At 39.3% G+C, this 11,693-nt stretch overlaps 2 protein-coding genes across 2 annotated transcripts; one reads left to right on the top strand and one right to left on the bottom strand.

Moving 5' to 3' along the window:
• Positions 1–3,022: 3,022 nt before the first annotated feature.
• EAF02_011341 (uncharacterized protein) lies at positions 3,023–4,394 on the top strand (the record flags this gene model as incomplete). Its single annotated transcript, XM_038907388.1, has 6 exons — positions 3,023–3,210; positions 3,258–3,384; positions 3,471–3,634; positions 3,737–3,848; positions 4,008–4,218; positions 4,273–4,394. 6 exons carry the CDS (start codon positions 3,023–3,025, stop codon positions 4,392–4,394), a joined length of 924 nt encoding a protein of 307 aa, XP_038752868.1.
• A 2,763-nt stretch (positions 4,395–7,157) lies between these two features.
• On the bottom strand, positions 7,158–11,007 carry EAF02_011340 (uncharacterized protein; the record flags this gene model as incomplete). Its single annotated transcript, XM_038907387.1, has 3 exons — positions 7,158–7,607; positions 7,662–9,825; positions 9,887–11,007. The coding sequence occupies 3 exons, from the start codon at positions 11,005–11,007 to the stop codon at positions 7,158–7,160; spliced, it is 3,735 nt and encodes a 1,244-aa protein (XP_038752867.1).
• Positions 11,008–11,693: the final 686 nt, after the last annotated feature.

Raw genomic sequence — 11,693 nt, 5'->3', positions numbered from 1 at the left:
GTAATTATAATTCTCAATTAGCTTATAAATAGATAGTGGGTATATATACTTTCTATATATTACTTCTTTTTTATATTTCCAGTTTTTATAATATTACTAATACCCTAGGTTATATCTTCCCAAAGCTTGTCTTCTATTTGCTAGGAATATTCGAATCTCGTTGAATAGATTATAATAAGATAACTACTTTTAAAAGAATAGTATCCAAATAATTCGATTCTGCTCATCTACTTCAAATTTGAATCTCGCTATCTGTATTAAACATAGTTCTGTTTGATATCAGATTTCTTCCCTCATTTGTTTTTCCCCAATCTCTATGGGCATTCCCAAAAGATCGATAATAATTATCGGGACCTCTAATGCTATATATATATACCATAGCTTACTAATCACGAGATCTATAGCTTTAATAGTTGTTATAGTCTGTTGCTTATTCGCAAAAAGGATTATACAGGCTTCTAGGGAAGCTATGATTGTTTATCCAATTCAAGTAGATATTACTGCTGTAATAGCTCTAGCCCTTAGAGTAGTAATCTCTAGAACCACCTTTACTAACACCTATCTGATCCTTTATAAGAACAACTCCATTTTGATTTATTTATCGAATTGAAGGAAAAGTTTTTTATTTATATATTCTAATCTTAATGCTCCACTAATTACCCGTTTGGGTTTGTTTGTAGCTTCTGTTTTCATTATTGAGCTGAAAAGAATAGTGGTTATAGTTTTGAGGATTTGAAGTATCCCTGTATATGTTTGTATAGTTGGCTTTATGCTTTTTATTGCTAGCTTCGAGTTGAAGGTTTCTTTTGTATTATTTGTAATGGCTGTTAATGCTTTGTATATTAGTTTTTTTATTAGTTAACTCAGATTCTGTTCTACAAATTGCATTGTGAATTATATAAGGATTATCTTGAAGCTAGTGAGTATTAGAGTCTTGTCTGTAGTATACTTCTATTATATATCGATTTTCTTCTAAATAACTGTTTTCATAATTGTTTCAATAATGTTCTGGTTATTCTTGAGTGAGCTTGAGAGAGGATTAGTGTTTTTGTTGTTAATCCGTATTCTTTTCGGAATAATAGTTAAGGAGTGGTTATCGAAATCAATCGGGGAGCTTGCTATCTTTATAGGTAATGGCTGGCTTGCCGGTCCTCTCTAATTCTGCTGCAACAGTATTCTCGAGCCAAGCAGCTCGGAGCGCTACAGCGATCGCGCTGGTATGTATTGTATAATATGATTTCGGGATACCCGTAGATATGGTTGTTATGAGCTCGTTGATGTGTCGTTGGGTTGCCCTATAAGAATAAATAGAATACTCTATTTTCTAATTACTCTCCTTTTAAACTATCTTTTTATATTAAAAACGTAATTTTTAACTTTCTTATTTATAAATAGAATTTATTAAAATTTATATTATCACGCTAAAAGTGATATCACCGATAGCATTAAGCTAATTGGGTTTATATAGGCATATTCTCTCGTGACATATATATATATAATTCAGATTATTTTTGATACATTTTAAATTTCAGATTTTTAGGATTTTTCTGTATTGAAATCTAGAGCTTCAAAAGATCGATTTTTAAATTTATATAAGAATTATATATGAATTTAAATCTTTTATTAAATATTTAATAACTTTATAATAAAAATTACTAAAAATAAACTAAGATTTTTTACTATAAGTTTATAATATATTTATTTTGAATGATTGAGAAAAAATAGAAAATTTTCTATAATAGATATTTAGAAAAATACCCTCAAAATTACAGAGATTATTTATACTATTCTAAACTTACTATATATTATATCTCTATATTTTTTTTTAATTTAATTTTTATAAAATTTAAGCTCAAAACTTTCAAAAAGATATATAGTTTTATTTAATAATTATTATTAAAAAGTTATTAAGATTTTATAAAAGTTATTAAAGATTTCATTAAAGTTTTAAATTTATATATAATTTTTATATAAATTAAAAAATCAGTATTTTAAAGCTTTAGATTTCAATATAGAAAGATTATAAAAATCTAATTTTTTTTGAATAAATTTAAAACAATCTGAATCATATATATACATACAAATTTTTAATAAATTCTATTCATAAATAAGAAAGTTAAAAATGTCATTTTTTGAGATTTTTGGTAGTGAAGAGTAGCCCAAAACAGGAGTGGTTAGAAAATAGGGTACCCGACTTACAGATACCCTAGACTCTTTTTTTAAAGAACTTCGTCAAATCGTAAGAATTCAAAGAATTTGGGGTTAGCGTATTAGCTAATCATTTAACGTTACATACTTGTACAGGCAGAAAGTATACAACTCCGGCGCTATGAAAATCAGGTTAGTCCTCTTGTAGTCTACCATCGTGTGGCATGTGCATCTAGCATCGGAGACATATACTTTCTGGCAGCACGAGTACTTCTCATCCGAAAAGCTTAATTCATTTTCTGTTGCTTAAGGTTATTTCTCATCCGAGAAGCTTAATTCATAAAATTGGTCAGCTAAAAACCAGGATCTTTAAAGCTAATCAGGAATATCCGTGATTTGCCAATAGCAGTCAATCAAATCTTATAGGATTGCCGAACTCCTGATAATCCTATCCTTTTGCATCTGATAATTATTAATCCAGATATTGATCTTAGTCTGAAAGAAGATAGGGTTTTCTTCGGCAGTTGAATGGTCTCCGGCCTGTCAGATCTACGAGCACGTAGGGATGATATACAGATACCCTGCGGGCCGCCCCGTAGCGCTATCTTGAGAATGGATCTTGTTATGCTTCAGACCGCTAAAAATTTGCTGACATTATGGAGTATTCTAATGTCGGCATTCTCAACCCATGAACAACTTCAATCGAATTTTCAGATTTGAGTCCCTCTTATGCATCACCAAATCCCATAAATGAGGTGCCTCCTCCCAATGTTGTGTTACAATCTCATTCGCATTTCTCACGTCTCTCTTTGAGTAGCACACTTGTTCAGTATTTGTTGTTCGAAGTATCATCCTTAATCGTGATCGATTCATAATGCGTCCTTCTACCATTCTTTCCTCCGTTGCTCTCGGCCTCTTCGCCACGGTTCAAGCTTCAACCAATGCCACTCTGGACGCTCTCGTTGAGAACGCCAATGCAAACTTGCTAGAAATACTCCAATCTCGAGTTGGCAACCCTTCTGAGACCTGTACCTCCGAGAACGTACTTGTTCGCCGTGAATGGTAGGCCACCTATAGTACTCCTAATGAAATGTGCTCACAACTTCAAGGGGGGCATTGTCATCAACAGAGAAGAAAGAGTATATTGCAGCGGTTCAGTGCATGACGAAACTGCCTCCAATTACACCACTGTCTGTTGTCCCAGGTGTGCGAAGCCGCCACGACGACTTTGGAGCTGTGCATGTCAACCAGACAGCCTACATTCACTAGACTGTAGGTCTCTCCGCTTTGAAAATCCGTTTCAAAAATTAATTTTGATATAGTCCATCTTCCTGGCATGGCACAGATACTACACCTGGGCGTACGAGACTGCTCTTCGGGACGAGTGTGGCTACAACGGAACTCAACCTTACTGGGATTGGTCCTCTACAGACACCATTGCCGCGCATCCTCTCTTTGATGGTTCCGACACTTCTATTGGTGGCAAGTAAGTGCCCCAATCTCTACGCGACGTCAAGTTCCTGCTTGAAAGCTCTTGAGCACGATGAAAAGCAAAATTTTATTGACTGATAACTTTGACCTCTTCTAGCGGGGCTTACGTTGAAGGCTACACGGATTTTATAATTCTCCCAACCCCAGTCATCGTCAATGTCTCTGGGGCAGCTGGGACCGGCGGCGGCTGTATCACAGACGGACCCTTTGTAAACCTCTCCTCCCATCTCGGTCCACACGGTGCACCCATCTCAGACGGCTTCGCATACAACCCTCGCTGCCTGACACGCAACTTCCGTGACTACATTCTGCAACGAGATCTCAGCTACCAGAATGTCACAACCAACATGTTGACGGAAGATTTGTAGAGCTTCAGTAACTACATGGGAGCTAGCACGGGTCTCCAGAGCAATGGCCATACTGCTACGGGTGGTCTACAGGATGATTTGTGGGTGTCTGCTCAAGACCCGAGTTTCGTCTTTCATCATGCTCAGGTGGATCGCGTGTGGACGCTTTGGGCTGCGCAGAACCAGACTGTCAGAACGAAGGAGGTGTCTGATACTTTGACTATCAAGAATGGTAAGACTGACCCGCTACTTGTGGGTTGATTATAGGGACTAATTGCTGTTGTAGAACCCCCGTCGGCTAATGGTACCTTGGATACGACGTTAGGCCTAGGATACAATGGCGGAACTAAGACAATTGGAGAACTTTCTTCCACCATCAATGGAATATTCTGTTACATTTATGCTTAGGGAGGACGTTTTTCTTGCTGAGCAAGAGAAATTGTAGGAACAACAAACACATGCTATATGTTTAGGATAGTAATGGTAATGACTCATGAGTCCAACTAGGATCTGAAATCTATGAAGAGCCTCCGGCAGAGGGTGTTCAAACGTAGCTCTAATAACTCCAATATAATCAGGGCCACCACCCAATGAAACCTATGCTCTCGCATGCTGCTTCGTGCTATTCTCTCTAAATCTCGTGAACTTGTTGGTAAGGTCAGGATCCGTGCATAAAGCAGTATCAGACAGGGTGCGTCGTGCTGGCACACAACACCAGCCTCTTCCAAAGGGCAAAAGGGCGGATTTCTTTGATTTTTGGGATTTTTGAAATTGTTGACTAAGAAAAAATCGATCAAGAAAGTGCCAAGAATTTTCAAGTGAAAAGTGGGGTTTACATTTACCTCCCCCCAAAAGCGCTCTTAACTTAATACTTTTCAAAAAACCTTTCCTCATACTTCGGAAAAGGCATTATGGGGAGGCAGAAACCCTCCGAGTTAGGGGCGTGATTATTTACCCAAAGATAGAGGTAGATCAGAGCAACGAGAACATTTATGCAGACCTCGGGAAGCATGTAAGGGTGAGCAACTAGTGGCCGCGTTGTGGGCGGCGTTAGAGCAACCCGAGAGCTAAGCAAGCAATTTGAAGACGACAACCTAGATTGACAGGTTCTATATTATCAAGGTCGAAGACTGATTGATTCTATGTACGGTCTGCACATGAATCTTGAAGTGTTGCAAAATTTTGAGAATAAGACTTTCAGATTGATAAATAGATTGAATATAAAATATACTTTGAGATTTCGGAACGTCTTTCAAATAATTATTCATATAGTTCATTATAAATGTAAAAAAATCAGAAGGTATAATATAAGCTAAGCTTATTTAAGAAGGCAAATAAGAATTTGAAAGGAGGAGGGCAGATAAAAACCCGAAAGGGGGAAGGTTGATGGAAACCCGGAGGAGGGAAGACAGATGGTATTAGAGTAGATACTAGCAATGAATCAACTAGGTATAATGTAGCACAAAGACTTTCCATTAATTCCTCTCAACTATGAAAATTCTACAATTTATAATTGTGCGCGGGTTGTCGTCGTCCGAAGTAGGTCCTGCGGATCTACTCACGTGCCTTCGGTAGTTCTTGTACTCAGATAAATCATACTTTACGAGGAACTCTATCTCTTATATTCAAATAACTATATTCTATAAATCTAAACTATATATTATATACTCAATTCAGCTAATTCAAACAATCCTATCAAATACTTTCACTCAATCTAAATACCTTTAAACCTCTAAGCCTCTAACTCTTATTATTCTCAGTCTTATTATTCTAAAAAAAAAAAATATAAATGATTATAGATAGAGTATTAGAATATATAATAAATAATAAATAATATACATATATATTTTCCTAAAAAATTCATTTCTTAATATTTATACTCTTAATAGTATATAGTATATGTAAATGATATTATATTAAACTAATATAGATAATCCTCTTTTTTTTCTTTTTTCTTTATACTCACTATCTACTATCTATCCACCATCCCCTCTCATCCCCCATCCCCTCTCATCCCCCATCCCCTCTCATCCCCCATCCCTCCAAATCTAACCCCCCCCATCCCCACCCCAACCCTTCAAATATAAACCCAATTTTCCAGCGCTTTACACACATTCCGTACAACACACCACGGTGAGATGGCCGAGTTGGTCTAAGGCGCCAGGTTAAGGTATCCAACACTTAACAAATTCGATTGTTTACAATCTCCTGGTCTAGTAATAGGCGTGGGTTCGAATCCCACTCTCATCAAATGTTTTTTTTTTGATTTTTTTTTGGGTGGGGGGGGAGGGGGAGATACGATTGGGAACGATTGGGTAGGTAGATAGGTAGGTAGGGAAAGGAGGATGGATGAGTGAACGGATGTTTTTTACTGTTTGTGCTTCCAATTTTTTCTTTCTAACCTTTTTTTTTGGAGGGGTAAGAGCGAATCCGGTGGGGTTGAAATTATTTTTTGGGTCAAAAAAATTAAGTGGCTCGTGCGTGTGGCTCAAGTGGATGGGATGGATGGTTGGATCACTTGGGTCCCCGGTGTGGATGATTGATGAGTTTAAATCCCGCCAGAATTATTATTTCCGTACGAGTGAGTGAAGTGAGTATATTTATTGAGTTCACGGATGAATCATTAAATACGAGGTACACCACTGCTGGTACTTAATAGGTAGATAAGTTGATACAGATACAGATACGTATAACAAGAAAGATATCAATTCAGTTAGATTCAACTCAATTCAATAGAAGTAAAAATCAAATCGTATAATGGTCTTAATGACTAACCAAGCCCCTTAATATCAAAATTTCCAAGGCAAGTAGGAAATATTCAGTATACTCCTTCCTAATGCCAAAATGCTAACTACCATACAAATATCAAATTCCAAATTCCATGTTCCAATTCCCAATTCCAATTCCAAATCGCTAAACACCCTCGCTATGCTATGTTATGTATGCTACCTACCTATATCCCGACCTTCTTAAAACAATCATCGTAGGACGCCTAACCATATAGACTCTCCCATGCAAATATGTGATAATATCGCAGTGAATAAACCATACCATACCATACCTACCTAACCCATCCAAATCTCTATATACCTAGGTAGTGTTTCTATCCATCCAATTTAGCGAATCCAAACGCCCATTTTATGCATCATTTGCCTCTCCCCTTTCCCATCCCTAAATCGGTGCACTATCTCTCCTCTCTACTCCAGCTCTCTCATCCCTTGCACCTTCCTTCAACCTATCCAACACTACTCCCCTCACCAACCATCTCTCCATCTCTGGTACCAACTCTCCTATCCTAAAAGGTTTAGTAACAACACTATCCATACCCGCCTCTTTCGCTCTAGCAATCTGCTCACTCCTTGCATTAGCCGTTACAGCTATTACCGGTACTCTCCCTCTAACTTTTCCTTCCTTTTCCCATTTGCGTATCTGTCGTACACAAGTAAGACCGTCCATTATTGGCATTTCCAAATCCATTAATAAAATATTGCATGGAACACCTGACACGCCTTCTGGTAGAGTTGCTGAAAATGTGGATTTTTCGAGAAATTCAAGGGCTTCTAGACCATGGTTTGCGACGCTTACAATACAACCTGCGCTACGAAGTTGTTTACTCAGGACCTAAAGAATAATTAGCTTGAAGTTCTGAAACAAAAAGTATGAGAGAAAATATACTTTTTGATTGACAATGTTATCTTCTACAATTAGAATATGTTTTGGTGTTGAAGAAGCCGGACTTTGAGAGCGACGACTTTTTAAAGGATGGCGAGTAGGTCCTTTAACTCGAGCAAGAGAATTATTCGTAATGATGTTATTTTGCGCTTGAGCATCCATTTGAGGAACAAAAGAATCTTTATCATCAGGTGGATCACAACGACGAGTTTGTATGTAAAATGCAAAGGTACTTCCAACCCCTGATTTTGAGGCGACACCTATCTGACCACCTTGAAGCTCTGTAAGTTCTCGAGAAATAAAGAGACCGAGACCGGATCCACCATATTGAACATGTGTTCGTGGTGAGGCCTGGGAAAATCTTTTAAACAAAAGATTGCGTTCCGTTTCATCGAGACCGCGGCCACTATCTTGGACTTCAATATGAAGATATACAATCTCTCCATCTCCCCATTCACCATCTGGCGTGTTGTCTTTGTGACTATTAGTTCTTGAAAGGTAGACAAGACCTGGTGTGCTAGGAGGCTCGAGCGCTGCGCTCACTGTGATGGCAATATTCCGTTTTGGTTGAGTTTGTGTGAACTTAATCGCATTTGTGACAAGATTGATAAGGACCTGGACTAATCTACTTGGATCCAATTTGATCCAGTCAATATTGAGTTCTTCGAATGTAGGTGATACATGAAATCTAAGCGCGACATCACTCTTCTGCAATTCTCCATCAAATATCTTCAGTGCATTTTTGATGATAGGTAATGGCTGTACTTCGGTAGGAGTGACGAATAATAAATCGGAATCCAACTTGCTCAGCGTGAGAATGTCATCGATGATTCTTTTCTGATGTTGAGCACATAGTATGATCGTCGAAGCTGCGTCTGCGTATCCATGAACCGCTTCTCTTGGAAGAATAACATCATTAGTTCCTCCATCAAATTCCTTGACCGAAATTCCGATCATGTCTGCACATTGAATAATGGCTGATAATGGATTCCTCATTTCGTGTGATGTCATGTCAATAAAATTCTCCTGTTGACGCTTCAACTCAATCGCTTCAAGCATTTTCCGTTTCTGAAAATCTTCGGCCCACTTCTGCCGACTGATATCGGTCAAGCAACCCAAAACTCCAACGACAGTACCATCCGGCGCCTTTTCAGGATAAGCAGCTGCTATTATCCAGATTGCACCATCGATTTCTTCATCTCCGATTTTATCGGCCCCCTTGAAAAGTGCTCGTAGCCGGATTTCGAAGGAGACAGGTTCCCCACCCATAAGTTTTTTCCATTGCACATCCATGATTGGCCAATCTTCCTTCATAAGTATCTCGTACCAGCCCATCTTAGTATTGGTATCTCTGTCATGCTCCGTCAGGTTATAATAAAGTTCGTTAGCATAAACTAATTTGCCATCAACGCCAATATGAAACATCCCAACAGGAGCTAGATCAGCCATTCTTCTAAAACGACTTTCAATCTCCGAGGCTTCATGAGCTTGAATTTCGAGTTTCTTTGAGAGTCGATTACGATCTTGGTAAGCATGTTCGGCAGCCATTCGACCACGTTGGATTTCATCTTCAACAAGTACTGCCGCAGCCATTGAGGTAGCGAGTTGTCGACTGAGAAGTTGTATGAATAATCTATAGTCATCATCGTATTTTCGTCGAGCATTGAGTCCAATGATAAGAAAGCCGAGAACGCTTTCTGTGGTAGCTCTAATTGGTAAGAAAACAACTGTATCCCAGGCAAGAGTACCCTGAAGAGCAGTAGTCAAAGATGAAGGAATAGTGCCATCTTCTCGATGTAAGAGCGTAGGGTAATCTGATTTGACAAGGTCGCTAAAACTGGGTAGAAATTCTTCCATGGGATTTTCAGAATTTATATGTTTCGGTACATTCTTCCCTGCACCAGGAAATCTAACAGAGCCTTCCAGTACCCAGTTGGAGCTGTGGCTTAAAGCCGAAGATTCCGAAAGGGTCTCGTTAACGTCATTACCGGCTGAGTACAGCAAAGCAAACGGTAAATCTGGATGATCTGGTTCAAGCCCCCGTAGAAGCTGCTGCCAAAAGTCCTTGGGTTCTCGAGATGAAGCAATGAACTGCCCAAGTCGTAATAAAAATATCATTCTACGATCTGCAACTACTTGTCTAGTAGTGTCAAATACAGAATTGTAACTACACATCAAATTAGTGCCTGTCTCAAACTAACGTACGGACAATTAAAATCCCAACTTACAAAGCAAGATGGCTACCGTAGCTGTTGCAACTGAACGGTAAAATCGATAATGAATAGTAGGTCTCCTCCAAGTATCCATGTCTTTCGATAAAGAACCTTGCATCATCCATGGTCGAAGCTTTACCAGTTTCATACGCCTTGTTGAATAAATCGCTAAATGCGTCTTCAACTTCAGCCCATGCCTCTGAGAAGGTTTTCCCCATCATCCCTGGATGCTTCTGTCCTGTGACTAATATATATGGTTCATTGTACATCATAACTCTGGATTGACCCCAATACATTGCCGCAGGTCTTGGGTCTGACATGAGAAAATTGCACATTCTTCGTAGCTCAATCGGCCAAGAATCTATGGGGCCAAGCTCCGTAGATGCCCAATCGAAATCGAGGAAGAATCGTACATGCGGCGACAATTCTACTATTGTGTCTGGCGCCAATATATCAAACGGACCAAGTATAGTATCTCCCACTTCAAGTACCTCTTTCAAAGTAACTGGTTCTTGTGCTGGTGGAAATATCGATATGGTATCTTCCCGATGAAGCCGATATGCCTCTAATTGAGATTCGAGTGAGGATCTAGATGCGTCGTCAGATTTTGACATACGTCGTGCTTTCTGTGGCGAGAGAGTTTGCGATCGTTGAATGGTAGGTTTGTCCCCGGTAACGTCTATCCTTCCTCCTACATCTCCAGCGATAACCCTCCATCGATCTCTCATTGTCTGCGCACTCCATCTCACTCCACAATATAGTGTAACAGGCATTTTTCCATCGCTGAAATCACCTCCTGCCCATTCTAAAAATCCCCTGTGCTTTTCATCCTTGGTTGCCGCGCGCAAATCAAGAGATTCCCCAACTTTGCTTCCTAGCACTTGTAATTCTTTCAATCGCGGATTCGTATATACCGGCGTTGTGTCATCGGGATTCGCGAGGTCAAGTATAAAAACCGCTCTTTCGTCTGATTCGAGTAACTCGAGAACTCCTATACTGCTTAAATCATCTTGCGACCCGAGAGGACTTAAAATTGGGTCCACCGCTACCGAAGTAAACTGTTTTGAATCTTTTGATTCACCATCTGCTGAGGAGGTTATGCCGAGCCCTTTGAGTATTGACGGCAGATGTTCCATTGCAAAGTTTTACTATCACCTACTTGAGTTGTATGTCTCTCTTACTCGGGCAACAGTTCTGGCCAAACACCTAATCCCAAGCCCTTCCTCACTTCCAGGCCGAAAGTGATAGGTATAGCAATCGAAGGGCAGGGCAGTCAGCTCTGGTCGAAAGGAGAGTCGAGACTTTATTGTTGTGTTATGGTGGGGTAGTTTCGTTACTCTGTTTGGGCAAGTATGATTGAAGATCACAAAACAAGGAACGCAACGAAAGGTTCTGATAAAACAATGGCGACATTCCTACAGGAGTAACATAGCGAGAAACTGTTTGCAAGTCGTAGATGGCGATAAATAAGAGGTTGAGTTACGCACTCCAAGTCGTGTTCTTTCTTTAGTGGATTCGCTTTCTGGGGAAATTTTGACGCCCTTTCCTAAGAGAAGAGAGCATACGAAATACAAAATTCCTTTGTAACCTTACGCAGTGGATACGAACGTGATAGAGTTTGACTAGACACAAAATCGTATATCAAGAACAAGAAATTCTCCCAAGGTTTCGTTCTTCGGGAAACATCAGACGAAGCAGAGAAAGAATGGATACATTTCCGACAATATGCTATGCGTATCAACCAATCCGAAAAGTTATCGGGACTTAAAAATGTCAAAAAACTTGCTAACTTTGCTTGTTCGGTGGGTCGGTTGCAGTTCAG

Source organism: Botrytis sinoallii, assembly GCF_014898435.1.
Source record: "Botrytis sinoallii strain Bc 23 chromosome Unknown BSIN_031, whole genome shotgun sequence".
NCBI lineage: Eukaryota > Fungi > Ascomycota > Leotiomycetes > Helotiales > Sclerotiniaceae > Botrytis > Botrytis sinoallii.
This window is presented reverse-complemented; position numbering and strand designations above follow the sequence as displayed.